The sequence below is a fragment of the Mustela nigripes genome, chromosome 4 (genome assembly GCF_022355385.1).
Source record: "Mustela nigripes isolate SB6536 chromosome 4, MUSNIG.SB6536, whole genome shotgun sequence".
Taxonomy (NCBI): domain Eukaryota; kingdom Metazoa; phylum Chordata; class Mammalia; order Carnivora; family Mustelidae; genus Mustela; species Mustela nigripes.
In genome coordinates, this window is record NC_081560.1 from 26,226,438 (window position 1) to 26,243,586 (window position 17,149).

The window sequence follows — 17,149 nt, forward strand, 5'->3', positions numbered from 1 at the left end:
AGAGATTTTTTATCATCAATTCAAACCTTAAATAAAATGGGGACCATCTGCCCCCATTTGAGCTTAAAATGATAGTTGGAATTAAAATATAAATACAGATTTTAGGTATTTGCTGAATTATTACTAAATTACAGTTTGTCAAATTCTCTAAAGTCATATAGCTTTGCCAAACAAAATCATCCTCTCTGAGCATTTTTTTAAACAAGTAAAACCATCTCAAAGGTTAAGAGGTGGTACCGAAAGTTACACAGCTGGTTGGGGACAGAATCAGGATGAGGATATAGACCTTTTGATTCCAGCCATTTCTATTGTATACATACTTTACCATGTGACTTCTTGAAATTACTATTCTAAGTTAAAATTAGATCCCCTATGAAAGGGGAATTACTTAGGTGGTAAATGGATATTTAATGGGCAGCTGTCTTTTTATCCCCCACAGAGAAGTTTAATGTTCTTTACAAGAGGAGAATGAATTGGTGCTAGAAATAGTTGTAAGATCCTTGTTATTACAAAATCAGATAAGGAAATTGCTGGCAGTTAATGTAATTATGATATGGATCTACTCAGTCAGTGACCTTTTTGGTTGAATAAGAGTCATTTAATCTGCAAAGTGAATTATCTCTGTATTTTAAAATAAGTAGCTGGTCCATCAGCATATTTTAAATTGGATAGTTTGTTAAATTTGAATTTCTAAGCTTATACCAATTGTTTTGTATTATTTCGTTGTGATGATTTTAGGCAAGAAGTTCCACATGAGGGTGATTTAGATACAATTTTACAAGAGGGTGCAAGTAAAACCCCAGATATCAAACTACAAAATACATCATTATATGATTCGAAAATGTGGACCACTACAGATCAAGGAGGACGAAAAGTAGCGGTTCATTTTGTAAAAAATAACGGTATTCTTCCACTTTCAAATGACTGTCTGATTTTGATAGAAGGTAAAGTATTTAAGTAACTGTTTTACTAGAATATAGCTTTTGTTTATGTGATTAATGATTGTTAAATATACGTTAGGGGCAACTTAGGACATATAAAGTCAAATGTTATTTTAAATCCCATAAAATGGAATATATTATTTATAGTAGGTAGATTTAAATATATACATACACACATATATAAATTAATCTGAATGACATTTTGAAGTAACACATTGAACTCAGGTGTTTGTATTTGTCCATCTTAGATGTTGGATATAATCTTAATCAGATTCAAACTCATTGTGGAGCTGAGTATCAAGAGGCTTCTTGTTATATACAGTTCCTGCTGTTTTTGCCTCTGGATGTCACTGTTGTTCCATTAAAGTAGAATGACTAAAGTCATCTATTGATACACAAGTCAAGGGGCCCTTGAAACAAGTAAAAATAACTTGTTTTAAAACATATGTTTTAAAAGAATGAAACTCTTACTTATTTTTGCATTTCCTTTCCACTTTTGTCTAATTTTAATCTGATGTTTATCTCATATATCTACCAAATATTTTTTCCTTTACCAAATTTAAAACTTCATTATTTTCCTTGAGACTTTTATTCCTTGAGAACATTCCATAATAAAAGGAGAACATCATCTTTAATTTGCAGAGAAATCTTTAGTTCAATTTTATAAATGAACTGACCTTTCTTACAGTAGATTATGATCATTTCTATTACTGACATTTTTCTATTTATAAAAGTAATACGTAATTGTTTTAGTCTATATGTATGTATGAATACAGGTGAATATTACCATTGGTATTATTTTCATGAACATCTTTTATTTTAGTGTTAAAATTATTTAAAATTATTTAGTGTACACCATTTATGGTGTACCAGAAATGATTTTCATTTCTATATACTTATATATATTTATTTAATTTATATATATTTAATCATCACAATAATCCTATTCAGTTGGTACTATTATAAGCTGTTTTTTATACATGAGAAAGCTGAAGCATAGGGAAATTTTAGGTCTTTCCCAGTAGGTAGTAAGTGGAATTGAAGTGGTTTCTATTTCTTTGACAAGTAACTCTACAGTGAAGTTTATCTTCCCTCTGGATGAAGTGTAATTAGAGGGGCACAAGGAATTCAGTAAATGTTGCCCAGTTACTTTCCAATAAAGCTGTCATACTATTCCTATGCTTTAGTAGCATATAAGATTATCTGTTCCCCCATTCTCATCATCATACACTAGCACTCAAAAAAATTTGTCCACCTTGATGAGTGAAATATGGTATCTTATTCCATTAGCAATACTTTAATCTCTACCAGGAAGTAGATACAGAAACAAAAGCAACAGACACCTGCAAACACAAGAAATGGAATAAGACTATTTGTGTACCCTAAAAATAAAGCTCTGGACCTACCAGATTCTGTAAGAACTGTACTTGTAGGACTAAGAGGATATTAGATATACCATAGAGTTCTTCTAGGTTATATGGCCTCCTACAATTCTGTGCTGAAGCCAAGTTAAACTTGAGAGTCCAAAAGAAGCTTGAAGAGGTACCTTTAGATCCTGATCCTGTCTTTAATTACTGCTCATCCCACAAACCTTCAGTCTCATCTCGTATGATTTCTCAGTTCTCATTCCACCTTCCAGCCATATCGAACTGGTGGCAGTTCCTAAACCCAGGCTATTTCTCTGTGCCTCTTTGCCATTCCATTGCTATTCTGAGAATTTTGCTCTAACACGTGTTCATAAGTAACTCAATAATTCCCTTTCCTCAGCAATTCATTTGAAATATTTAATGAGCATCTACAAGTACCAAGCAGTCTTCTGATTCACCAGGCAGTTTTGAGTGGTTCTTACTGCATAGCATATGAACTTTCAGTTCATCACTTTTCTTCTTGTATTATATTTGCATTATATCTGTCTGTTTATAGACTTGTTTGCTTAATAGAATGTAACTGCCCTTAAGTGCAGGGTGCACGTTTATTTTAATCTGTATCTTCAGCACATAGGGTAGGAGGATAGGCATGCAACTGGTTCTCAGTAAATATATAGTGAGTGAATAGGTGTATTCAGAGTAATAACACTTTACCTTACAGAGCTTTTTAATGAAAGTCAAATGAAAATATATCTGAAAGCACTTTAAAACTTAAAAGTGTTTTATCAAAATGCAAGCTATTTTTATCGTATTTCTGAGTATTATAACCCTAATCAGAGCTGGGATCTAACTGCAGAATGACCTGGCAGAACTGTGGTTTCCACAAAGTTGTGGAAAGAGGGGAAGTTGCTGTCCTTACCGATATTTATCTCCTTTTTCTGAATAAATACTCCTTGGATTGTTTCAAGACTGGTTAATTTCTAGAGTTCCAGAAAAGTAAAATTTGACAATTTTGGCCAATGTTCTTTTTCCTTTTATGGAGAAGTGTATTTTTGGACGTTCTTATTACTCTGCTGTGCTGGAAGTGCACGATTGAATTTAACATTACAAATTTTAGGAGTACACAAAAAGTATTTGTATAAGCCATATTCTCTTTCCTTAGAGAGGAAGAATTATCATCTAAGTGACAAATACACCAGAAGAGGTACCAGTAGGTTTGAGTGATTAGAGAGAATATTGCCTAATGGTAGTAGCACCCAATTGGGTGTCCTCTTTCCTTCCAGCCAACATGATGGCTTTAATGGCCACTTTGTCATAGAATTGGAAATAGCAGGATTTTTCAGGAAAAAGCAACAAATGCTATACATGAACTGTTTCCATTTGTATTTAAATATAATGTTGATCTGAAAGCTTGAAAGATGTATTTCAAACTCAAGACTAAACCTAGACATTATTAGTATATAGCAAATTTAATGAGAACCCTGTTATACTTTGGCTCTCAGTTTTATTTTCTTTTGAATACTTAACCAAAGTGTTCAGGCATAAAAGCAATTTGTATAAAAATTTAGGAAAATGGTTAAAATTTCACAAGCCTTGTATTTTGTTCAAGTCTCAGCATTTTTGTGCAGCGGTTTCTTAAATCAGGGCAGGATACTAAGTTTACAAATTACTGTATTTTACAATAAATGTATAAATGTATTAATCATCTAAATTCATGCCTTCATTGTCTTTTTCTTTCAGTCCCCTTAGTCTTTTTTACTGTACCTTATATGTTACTTAATAGACACTCAATTTTGCCTAGAAGGATTTATTTATTCTTTGTTAATAGGAGGTACACTCGGTGAAATCTACAAACTCGCAAACAAGTTTCATAGTGTAATTCCTGTGAGATCTGGCCAGGAAGACTTGGAAGTCCTTGATCTTTCAGCACCATTCCTTATACAAGGAAAAATACATCACTACGGGTATGCTTTCAAATCTGGGAGTTTTGGGAAGACTGCATAGTAGTAATTTTTATTATTTTATCCTAGTAGTTGCTATATATATATATATTCAATGGATACTTTGAATATATATATATATGTATATGTACAATTTATATGTACAAGATTTTTCTGGTATATATTTATTCTTTTGATAGCATATGCATCAGTGACCTCCAATGCACTAAATATAAAACTACCCCAAAGGCTAACACTCATTTGTTTTCTTTCACAAAGATTTAGATAATGGTACAGAGAAAGGTTCATAACTATATCCTCATAAAAGTTAAGTGACTGAATTCCAAAATTTCTGTGCCAGGAAGTTACAGTTTAGTTACCACTGAGGAGGTAGAAGATAATCAGAATATATTAGGAGAATCAGAATATATTAGAAAAAGGCATGTGTTTCAAGATATATGTAGTCTCTCTTGAACCTGTTTAACTTCATGGTTTCTTTTGTTTTATAAATTTTTAAAATATTAATATGATGATATTTCTCAAAATGCTTGTGAAACCTTAAAGGATTTCCTTACTTAGGCTTTAGTTATTTTACTCAGATTTATGGACCTGATTCTTTTTAAACAATTTTAAACTAATGTTTCAGTTTCTTTAACAGTTACCCATCTCCTATGGTTTTTTATTTCTCGAATCTATTAATGAATTTTTTTTAGAAAAGTCCTCATCTCTTATGTAAATTTAAATTTAGTGACATAAAATTGTTTATAGTACTTTTGGTGATTTTTAAATCTCCACTTTGTTCCTGAATCCACTAAATATTACCTGCACCTTTTTTTTTACGTTTTTTTGCCAAAGCAACTAGATTTGTTCTGACATGCTCTATTTTTATATTATTTTTCATATCTTTTTTTTTGCATTTACTTTTTTTGGGTTTCCTTGGCTTTTTCTTTTTTTATCTTTATTTACAACATTTACTTACTTTAAGTTTCTTTGTTTTTTCTTTTTCAAATGTTTTTAATTGAATGCTTATCTCAATTATTAATTTTTAGTATTTTTAAAATATTTACATTTAAGCCCATATTTTTCCCGAGAAAATGGCCATAGCTTGAAACCAAGATTTTTTTTTAAATATTTTATTTATTTATTTGACAGAAATTACAAGTAGGCAGAGAGGCAGGCAGAGAGAAAGGAGTGCAGTCTCCCCACTGAGTGAACAGCCCGATGTGGGGCTCGATTCCAGGACCCTGGAATCATGACCTTAGCCGGAGGCAGAGGCTTTAACCTACTGAGCCACCCAGGCGCCCCCTGAAACCAAGATTTGATATGTAGTGGTGTTTGTTCTTCTTTTTTTTTTTTTTTTTTTTTGGTCTCTTCTAAATTTTCCTAATTCTCATTATGGTTTTCTTAGGCCCATGATTTATTTAGCTGTGTATTTTAAAGTTTTCACACACGCATATTAGGTACTATTTTTTTAGTTAGATTACTTTTTAACCGAATAGGTTGCTGTATTTCATAACGATTCTTTGAGATTCATTTAGCTTTGCTCTATCCCAGAATATGTTTACATTTTATATATATTGTCTATATTTAAAAAAGATGTTTTCTTTAATAGTTGTGTTTAATGTCTAATAGTGTTTAGTTACACCCATTAGTCAAACTTGTTAATCATATTCAAAACTTCTTTTTCCTTTGTAACTTTGTCTAATCACTTCTTCGAGAGTGTGCTTAATGTCCTCTGTAGTGGAACATTTGTGATCTTTTATTCTGTCAGTATTTGCTTTGTATATTTTGAGGCTCTTTTGCTGGTTTGCTTTCATGTTTCTTTGTCGTTACATTTTGGAAAGTCTCATAAATTAATAAGACTAGATTTTAGTTTTTTAATAGATGAATTTTAAATATGTTAATTACTGATATATTTGGGTTTTATTTCTACATTTTATGTTCTTCTCCACTTACGCTATTACTTTCTCCTTTTTTTTTATTATTAAGCTTATTTTCTCCCTCTAGTCTTCTATTAGGTTTTTTCTTTTTTTTTAAGATTTTTTATTTACCCTGTAGTCTTCTGTTGGATTCATTTATAAAAATGTTCATGATTTTCCCCTTTTTCTGCTTTTACTGCTTTCAAAGGAATGAATTCTGTATTTAATATTTACTTGTTTCCCCTTATATTTTAATTTATATGCTTAATTTTTAGCTTGCATGCTTGCTTTATCAATGTCTAGACTTAATATCACAGCCTATTTTTGAGGAAATAATATGTTTTGATTCTATTGCCTTTCTCTGTTAAAGAAGAAATATTTATATATTTGATGGGTGGAGGAGAAGAATATTTAATATAGGGACCCTCTATTCTCCAGATTAGAAGTGAAAAGGAGTCTGCATGAACCTTTTGGACATTGATTTTTATATTTGTATTCAAGTATATTTTCTTATCAATATCTCCTAATCTTATGATGATATATAGTAAAAAGTAATTACTTGTACTTATTTGTATATAAGTAAAGCAAAATACCTATACTAAATAATGAGCATTTGTAGTATATTGTATAGTTTCAGATTAATTTCTAATACAAAAGATAAGTATAATATTAGGCATTATAAACTGTGAACCTCTGAATATGCATTTACTAAATATATTATCCAAAGTCTTGTTAGTACTGACTTCCTTAGAATAATTTTCTCCTATTGATTATATTTACTTATGACCTTAGCTGTTATCACAGAGCCATCGAATGAGAGTCCTGAGAGATTATCCCTTTCAACTTTTTCGTTTTGCTCACAAAATCAGCCAAATTAACAATCTGAATCTGGACTCTTTCTCTTATTCTCAACTTAGTTACTTATTCTGAACCATACTATCTTTTTAATTGCTTCTATTGTGAAAAGCTTATTTTTTTACAATTCTGCTTGTAATAATGTGCATTACACTATGAAAGGTGCAACACTGTTGTTTTATAAATAACTTTAAACTCTGCATGTTTGAACAGCAACGCTAAGTTATAATTAAATGAGTTATAATAATTATTTTAAAATGCCTATTTTTTTTCTGTCATTAATTTCAGATGTAAACAATGTTCTACTTTGAGACCAATACAAAATCTAAATTCCCTGGTTGATAAAACACCATGGATTCCTTCTTCTGTGGCGGAAGGTTAGCAAATTTCTGTGTCCTGCAACTGTAACTGTCTTCATATAAGGTGACCTCACTGATTGTATTTCAGTTGTCAGTCTAGTAAAACCAGAGCAAAACCAGAGCAAAGACTGAGCTAAAGTTTAACTGTACTTAAGCAAAACCTTTCACTGTGATTATAATAAGACTATAAAGTGAAGTTTAAAATATATGAAAACTTGCTTCCAGGCTTCTGCCAATATCTTTAATCATTACTATATTTAATATTCAGTAATTTGTTATAGTATTAATTATTAATCACAAATGCAGATTCTGAAAAATCCCTCCAGTTCACAGTATTTTTGTATTAAAAACAGATTTAGAGATGGCTCTTACAGCTCTTTACCCAATACACATCTTTATCTGGAGCAAGAAACTTCTTCACCCAGCTTGGCTTAAAACTCTTTCAGTGACAGGGGACTCATTATATTGAAAGACAGCATACCTCTTAATTTTTAAGTAGTTCTTAGTGAAGCAAAACCATCTACTTATAATTTTAGCACAGACCACATTCTGTCCGCTGGTCTTAGTGAACATGCCTTCTATAAGATCAGCAGGCTTTGTGCATTTGAAGATACCTGTCAAACCTTCACTCTTTATTTTTCCAGCTAGGCACCCTCACTTCACTTGGTATTTTCCCACATTCCCTACTATTTTGTTTCTCCTCCTTATTAAACATTTCACTTTACCAATGTTCTTAAGTTTGGCATTAAAAGCTGCAAATAGTGCTACAAATGTTGGCCAATGCAGAAATAAAGAAAACTTTTATTTTTCTAAAATTGGACACTGCTTCTACTAGCCTGAATATTTTATTGTATTGATAATTTATTTATATACTTGGTTTTGTTTTGTTTTGTTTTTTTCCTTAGTAATCTAGCTATAGATACTGCTATCTCGTATTTTGTTTGTGGTCCAGTGAAATTCCAGGCTCCCTGCTTTCCAGCTTGGTCTTCTCATCCCATTCTTAATGCAAGTCTTTGTGTGGTCCTTGAGGGTAGATTTTATGTTCATTCTTCTTGGTTTTAGCTCAGTTTTAACCTGTGGAGACCTTTAGAATCCTATAAATCGGTTCCTCTGTATTAATAATTTTAGTCATGTCTGTATGCCCTAATTCATTTCTCTGTACCCTGATTCATTCTTCTTACTTGCCCCTTAATTAATCCTTTTACATATGGATTCCACAAATGGAAGACAGTGTTTCATTTTATAAACATATTAAATGTCTTCCATTTCCAAATGCAAAGTACCATTTTAACCTATGAATTTTTGTATCACTTAGTATCTCTTTAATTTCTTCTTCCTCATCTTACCAAATCATGAAATCCCATCTTCTAACATTTTGATCCATTCTACCAGATGATATCTTAAAAAATAAGTGATTCCTATGTTTATAATACAAAGGGGAGAGATATATTACAAAACCATAAATATTGAATTGCATGCAATTTTTCTAGAACATTCTGGTATTTTAATTTTGTCTTTCATGAGGCTATCATGCAATGAATTATAGTTCGTAAATTGGTTTTTATGTTTTCTATCAAATTATCAAAGATACTTTATATTAATATTTCACCAATGCTTATAGGTCATTGTCCCTATATAGATACAATGTAATGTCTAAAATGAATCTGTTAAATGAGTCTAATATATTGTTATTGGAGAACAAAAGGCATAAATATAAGTTATTTATGTTTATTTTAGTAAACAAAACTAATATAACATCAAAAGCAATTTTCACTTTACTTTGATTATAAGGATTAGAAGATTCATATGGTTTCATCTTCTTTCCCTTACTAGTACTGGGTATTGTACCCCTTCAACATGTGTTTGTAATGACATTTACTCTTGATGATGGAACAGGAGTATTGGAAGCTTATCTCATGGACTCTGTAAGTAACAGAGGTAGTATAGATATTTCTAAGTAAAATATTTTTTAATTTTGATGTATTTATTCATTCCCACTTTATTACTGAGAGGATTTAACGCAACTTAAATAAAATGCAAGCACATAAATCTTGAAGTGTCTATATATTTATCCTGTTTTGGTTTAACTTTGTAAATTTAATATCCATACAATGAAAAATTGAAGAATAGGAATTTGAGGAGAGGCTCTTCAGAAGTTTTATTCCAGGAGTCAGAGTCAGGTATTGACCACACCTTCTGTCTAGCAGCATTTCACTAGGTTTTTGAAGTCTCCACATTTCCATTTTAGATGGAACTAAATTACTTTGGAAGGTCAGTGGTTATATTATGTGAAACTAGGGAGCTATCCATAAACCTCCCTCATTTCTAACAACACTTCCAAGTTTGGGGGTTCTCAGGAACACCCTTAAGTTTTGATAATCCACTGGAAAGATTCCCATTAACTTCCTAAAAGTTATTATTGCTATTATGATTTATTACACCTAAAGGATACAAATTAAAAGCATCCAAGGGAAGAGGTACATAGGGCAGAGTCCGGTTGTCCTCTTCCCATGGAGTAGCAGGCAGTGTTACCAGCCTGATAATGATTTATAAGGAGTACGAGCCAGGGAAGCCTCACTGAGCCTTAGTGTCTAGAGTTTTTATTGGTGCTCTGTCATGTAGTCATGGTTGACAGCCCATATGGCTGGTCTTAGTTTTCAGCCCCTCTGAAGATCAAGCTAATATCATATGCCCCAACCTCCCCACCCTATATCTCTAGTGTGACTGACATACAAGGACATTCCTAACAGGCATATTTTAAGGGCTTAGAGATTATTTCCAGAAGCCAAGGGCAGAGACTAGATTTCTGTTAGTGGTCGAATTTTTTTACTGCACACATTCTGAAACAATCTGGGGTAAAGTTGAGAGATTTTTTTCCTCCTGCTTAACAATTCATTTGTCCATTTATTGAATAAATATTTAATGAGCACCTGCTCTGTGCCTAGGTACTGTTGTATATGATGGGGTTATAGCAGTGAACAAAGCAAACAAAATCCCTTCTTTCTTTTAAGAAAGTATAGTATAATATGTTAGAGAAAAGAAAAGTTAAATAAATATACAACATATATTCTACTCTTTTAAACTTAAGACTACATTTTTTCCTATATACAAAGAGAATGAGAGACCTCACGTTTTTCTAAATACCATTATTATTATTATCATTAATTCAAAGTAATTGGATTTTTTATATGTATATCTTAATGCTGTTTTTAAAGTAGTAAATTAGATTTTAAGAGATCAGACTAGAATTCTGTGACTTCTACAGTCTTTATAGAGTAAAATAGTCTAGATCATTTTCATTAAAATATATTGAAATACTTTCATATTAATTATGACTTTAAAAAAAGATAAACTTCCAAGGCGCCTTGGTGGCTTAGTCAGTTGAACATCTGCCTTTGATTCAAGTCATGATCCCAGGGTCCTGGGATCGAGCCACTTGGGTTCCCTGCTCAGTGGGGAGTCTGCTTCTCCCCTTCCCTCTCCCCCGCCCCTAGTAGTTGCACGCTCTTGCTCTCTGTCAAATAAAAAAAAAAAAAAAAAATCTTAAAAAAAAAAGAAACATTAATTTCCTTTTTTCTTTCTGTAATTTTTTTTTTTTTTAAGGACAAATTCTTCCAGATCCCAGCATCAGAAGTCCTAATCAATGATGACCTTCAGCAGAGTATGGATATGATCATGGATATGTTTTGTCCTTCAGGAATAAAAATTGGTAGGCAATAATATTTTTAACAATCTCATCATTCTTTTTCTTGAAACAGTATTTAACGTGTCTAATCTGTAGACTTAGAGGATGAAAACTTTGAAGTCTGATTGTAAGTAAATTATTGTTTGATCTGCTTTTTGATGAAAACAGTGGCATGGAGAAAAGAGTTAAGAATCATAGTTTGTCCTCTGCCTTCAGCTCAGGTTATGATCTCAGGGTCCTGGGATCGAGCGCCACATCGGGGTCTCTGCTCAGCCAGGAGCCTGCTTCCTCCTCTCTCTCTGCCTGCCTCTCTGCCTACTTGTGATCTCTGTCTGTCAAATAAATAAAATCTTTTTAAAAAAAAATCATAGTTCCTGAAATGAAAAAATTTTTAATTTTTTGAAATAATAAAAAAGGAGGGAGGCCGTTTTGATCACAAGCACGTTTGATACTGTGTTTATGCAAACATTTTTTTTTTGAAGTTATACCAACAGAGATGAAATTTTCTCAAGAATCATTTTCTATAACAGACTTCATTTAGCCAGTTTAATTGATTCATGAATTTCTGTTCAGTATTAACCAGTTTCAGATTTTATGCATTTTATTTTACTAATTGTTCTTTTATCAACTTTAGTTCTCTGGATAACATTTGTCCATCAACCAGATCTTCAGGTCAAATCATATCAATTACAGTTACTGACACAGGCTTCCGTTTGTAGCCATTATTTCTGTTTACATTGAAATTTGAAGACCGCAATCATAGTAGGATGGTTTGACTCTTCTAACAATTTTTCATAAGTAACAAATTTTGCCAGCTGCAGGTTTAGATGCTGTCAGTTTAACTTTTTAAAATTATTTCTAATCAGACTTTATTTTCTCCTGGTCAGTCTTTACATCTTATAACGATTCTGAAAAAACAGCTGTAACAAGGTTTAACTTACATACTTCTATTTGATATCACTTTAATTTTGGTTTTAATTCATTTGGATAGATTTCTGGAAATAAAACTCTGATTAAAAAGCACAGGTGTGGGGTGCCTGGGTGGCTCAGTTGTTACATACCTGCCTTCATCTCAGGTCATGATCCCGGGGTCCTGGGATTGAGCCCAACATCAGGGTCCTGTTCATTTGGGAGCCTGCTTTTCCCTCTCCAGCTCTCCGTGCCTTTGTTCCCTCTCTCATTGTCTCTCTAATTAATACATAAAGCATTTAAAAAACAAAAACAAAAAAACCCCACAGGTTTTGTAGGCTTTTGATTCATGCTGCCAGATTGCTTTTCAAGAATATTTTACGTATTTGTAGTACCACCAGCAGTAGAGAAGAGGCCTGTCTTGCTTGACTCTTGCCAATATTGACTATATTAAGTGTCTTTCAAGCTTGAACTTGAAGAAGCATTAAGAAACTTTTCTAGAAGTTTTAAACAGATTTATTGTAGTCATGACCAAAACTTGGAAACAGCATCTACAGCTGCCAACATTGTCTGGACACAGTGCCTGGTACCTGATGGGAGTTTCAGCTAGACAGGTGTATAAAAGCCTGAGCTGATGTGAACCTCAGGTTCAGTTTCTTTATAGTCAACCAAGGAAAAAAAAAGAAGAGAAAAAAAGAAAAAAAACCTGGGGTAGTCAGCAGCAGGAAGAAAAGTTGGTAATGAGGTGGCTGCTACCTTTGCTATCAAACATTTGGAAAACTCCACATTTAATTGTTGTTTTCTGTTGGGAAAAAATCAAATTAGGATTGTTACAGAACAGTAACAAGAACCCAGTGTATATCTGGAAGAGTAGATACTATTAAATTTGGTAAGTGTATTTATTTTTCAAGCTAAGTTAAATGTTAATTTTTCTAGCTAAGCATTATGGTTAGGTATATATTTCAGAGATATTTGGTTAGTTTTAATGATTAACCTTTTTTTCTCATTTGTAGATGCATATCCATGGTTGGAATGTTTCATCAAGTCATATAATGTCACAAGTGGAGTGGAACAGCAGATTTGCTATCAGATTTTTGACACCACAGTTGCAGATGATGTAATCTAATATTGTCATTCAGCTTAGCATGTGTAAAATACTGTAATTTTAGAAAACATTATTTTCTGTGAGATTGTTACAAAACACGTAAAAGGTTTAAATATAGTTTATCTTCCATTTTAACCACAATGTAAATTCTTTTCACAAATAGTATTGTGTTATCCTTTTGCTCAAATTTCCAGTATGGTGGCTACAAGGGGCATAAAGGGGAAAGGGAAATAAAGAAGGACTAGCTTCATTTACGCCTTGCAACCCTTTCAGAGAAACTCTTCTGATATCCTACACAAGAAATCACTTTCCCTGTTGGATTTTCCATCTGTCAGCCACTGATTGGTCTGCCCGCCATCATCCATGTTTGACCTTTTGTTGCCCTGATTTTTATATCAGTAGTGTTAGTGATTTTAGCATAGGTGTGGAGTTAGAAAATGTCCTTATGTTAACTCATTCAGCTTTTACTGAGTGGGAGGTATGTAGTGGCTCGCAGTTTGGTTTTGTACAAAGGGATCTACTTAAACAAGTAGTCTTGTTTAGAAGTGCCCTTCTGAGTGAGTTAGAAGGCACTCACAGGAGTGGTTTAAGTGTATGTGGCAGAATTGCTGTCTTTTGGTGCTGTTGACCAATTTAGGATAAATCCATTTTTTTAAGACCTGAATTATTAGAACTTATTGCATTCCACCTTGATCTAATAAAGCAGTCAGATTTATTACAATGTCACTGACTTACTTACATTACCCTTTTTTAATAGCATTATGTAATTTATATCTGTATTTCAGATTGAACATGGCATGAGATATTAACTCAGTACAGTAGTCTGCTTTTTATCTGACAATGTAAAGTTTAAAATCATGACTATTCAGGTTTATACAAATACTTCTGTATATTTATATATATGTATAGATTTATGTGTATTATTTGGTAAAGATTAAGACATACAAATCTGCCTAATCCAGTATAAATGAAGAATAAATTAATGCACATGTTTCACGTGTTTTCTTTATTTGCCCTGTGTTGAGTTGAAGTGTAATTGAAGGTAAGGAATCAGAGCAGGAATGCCAATATAGCAGATATTTAAAACTGTCTGTTACAATAGGTACTGTGCAAAGCATTTAACATATATTTGAGTTTCACAGCAACCCATTTCCTGATAAAACAGGCTTGATTGATGAGCTGACTTCACCAAGTGCGCAGAGTTACTAAATGGTAAATCAATTCTCGCATTCAAGTGATCTGTGTTCAGGGGCTGCACTGCTAACCACTCTAGGATTCTAGGGCAAAAGCTAGCATGGGGTTTTCTGCACGAGTCCTCTCTTAAGTATTTGAAGTAACATTGGAAACAGATTTATGAGAGGAGTCTGTGTTATGTTTTCTTACACTATCAAAAGGCTTTTAATATTTTATTTGCAAAAAAGGCAAATATCTGAGTTCCTCTGCTCATAATAACCCCAGATTCTAGTTCCTGCATACATTAGCCCATCCCCAGACCTAAGTACCCATCTCCCATCACTGAGTTACAAGGTTCTCGGAGATGGTAGAAAAAGAGGCTGATGCTGCTGTTTTGGGGATATAAACTCTTAGTTCAAAACATCTTCAGGGAAAAGTTTAGGAACCTTGTAAATGAAGACATAGGTTTCAATATCAGTGGTACATGGGGGAAACAAAGACAAGAGGGCCATTTTTTCTTCAGGAAACACTCAGTCTAGAAGAGGAGGGATCCGAAGTTACAGCGGGTCACGGAGTGGTCTCCAATTGATAAAACTGCTCACATGAATCTTTACAGTGATAGGTCATTTCTCTCTCTCCTTTTTTTTTTTTTAATAAACCCTCACATTGTCCTCATTTGTTTTGTTTTTTAACTTTCAGCTTTGAACAAGAAGAGTTCTGTCAATACCTAGTTTTTATCCAGTGATGATGTATGCATCTTACCTTAATCAGGAGCCCAGAAAGCTAGGAGAATTCTGTTTCTGGAGCAACAAGTAGACGGGCATTCGTTGCTCCCTCACTTGAGCCATGTCCCCTTTACTGCCCCTGTGAATACTGGTAGCCTTCCTGTCAGATATAAAATCACATAAATTTAACAGTATAGTTTGTGTACAGCCTTTTGCTCAATTTCCAGTCTCTGCAGCATCCATTACTGGATTGTCTTGTTAGCCCCTGAACTCTTCTGTATGAGGAAGAGAAGGTGTAGCTTAGAAAATCTGAGGCAGTCTGCTACAAAATGAAAAATGCACTGTTCATGCGCTCTTTCTGTCTTTACCCTCCACTACACTGCTTTATTTGAGGGAACTACACCAGCTGAGATGCAATGCATCATCCCCCCACCACCACCACCCCCCTTTTTTTTTAACCCCTGATCATGTTGCACACTGGGAGTGGCTTATGAATGAATAGAGAGGTTGGTGTGAATGGAATAGAAGAAGCCAAATACACCTCTCTACCTGAGAAAGCAGTCCCTAAGCAGTAGGGCTAGGGTTAGGGTTTGGGCTTGTGTGGATCCTGTGCTGTAGCGACCTACAGGTCACAGGGGTGGGCCAGAATCTTTTAACTGGCTGTGCTCTTCTGTTTCCCAAATCAAATCAAAGCATGAGTTTGTAACAACTTGTCACTCTTAATCCAGCCAATTCTCTAATACACTTTCTGGAAACTTTCCTTGGTATCTGGGGAAATAGCTAGTTTCTTCTGATTATTTTCAGTGTTTTGAATTTTGACCATATATTTGACCAAGTTTTGTTTTTATCCAGAATTTTTTAAAATAAAAGTAGTATGTATTTGTAAGAATTGAAACAATATCAAGTATATGAAGCTGAACTAATTCTTACTCTTTACTAGTACCCCAGAGGAAACCACTTTTAACAGTTTGGTGTGTAATTTTCCAGGTTCTTTTCCCTAAGAATGGGTAAATATGTGTATATATACTTTTTAAAAATAGCATCGTGCTATAAATGTATTTCTGCAACTTGCTTTTGTCACTTTATAAAGTAGCCTTTACTCTTTATGTCCATATACATAGAAGGAGAAACTTGTGTGTAATTACTCAGCATAAGTGACTTTTTAGGGAATTCTCTGATTATTTCACTTTCTATTTTTGTCATGGTTTCTGGTCTGTTTAAGTATTCTCTTTCTTACTGTAACAGTTTTAGAATTTTGTATTTTATAAGAATGTATTCGTGTTACCTATTTTGTTTACTTTATTGCCTTATAGTTATTCATAATAATAATATAGTTATTCATAATAATTCATAATAATAATAATACTATTATTACTTTAGTCTGTGTTTTGTCTGGTGTTATTTTCCCTTTAAATAAATCTGAACCCCCTGGGATCTGGTTTCACTGTATCTAGTGGAGGTTCTTAAGGTGATGAGAATCTTGAAGGCCTGTCCAACTTCTGGTACAGATCAGGATTCTGCCATGACACAGTTGTCTTGAAATACTCTTCATGCTTCAAAGGACTCATGGGGGGAGGGGCAAGAGGAATTTATGGTAATGTAAGAAAGAATGCCTCCTGTAATGCTTTTCATTACAAAAAAAGGCTCTGAGGGCCATGATGAGTCACCCCAGCGTTCTAAAACATTATTAGAGGGGAAATAAAGATATCTCTTCCTGTGTTTGCCCTACAGAATCTCTGGATGGCGTCAAAGCCTCCTTCCCACTCCAAGAAAAAGACCTAGTCAGCTAGTAAAATCTGGGCCTAGTGATCCTCCTTCTCTTCCCTCTGGTACTTGGAAATAGTATCAGAACTCACTGAACAGGAAGTCTGCAGTCTGCTCAGGTATGTGAGATCACATCTTTGTTTGGCAGCCAGGGAATGAATCAGTAGCACCATGTATTATTTTTCTCTGCAGTACTGCGATTTAAACTGTTAAGAAATTTGAGATCACTTAGGGTTTCAAAGTGATGGTCATCTTACATTGAGATAAATGTCCTTCCATTCAGGACTGCAAATGATGGGTTGAGAAGTGTTAGGTATCAATTACAGGGATAAGGATAATGCATTAATGTGTACGGGAGCGCTCCCTCAGATGGGCCAGCTGCTGAAACATGGATAGTTCAGAAATGA

At 33.5% G+C, this 17,149-nt stretch overlaps 1 protein-coding gene across 6 annotated transcripts in view; it reads left to right on the forward strand.

The window, feature by feature from the left end:
- POT1 (protection of telomeres 1) overlaps positions 1 to 14,072 on the forward strand; it is a 77,856-nt gene extending 63,784 nt beyond the window's left edge. For all 6 annotated transcript variants that reach the window (XM_059396479.1, XM_059396480.1, XM_059396476.1 and 3 more), the window contains exons 15-20: positions 739 to 944; positions 4,137 to 4,272; positions 7,311 to 7,399; positions 9,215 to 9,306; positions 10,985 to 11,090; positions 12,989 to 14,072. In XM_059396479.1, the coding sequence (XP_059252462.1) occupies positions 739 to 944; positions 4,137 to 4,272; positions 7,311 to 7,399; positions 9,215 to 9,306; positions 10,985 to 11,090; positions 12,989 to 13,101 (742 nt within the window). In that variant the 3' untranslated portion in view covers positions 13,102 to 14,072. The remainder of the gene's footprint in view (positions 1 to 738; positions 945 to 4,136; positions 4,273 to 7,310; positions 7,400 to 9,214; positions 9,307 to 10,984; positions 11,091 to 12,988) is intronic.
- Positions 14,073 to 17,149: the final 3,077 nt, after the last annotated feature.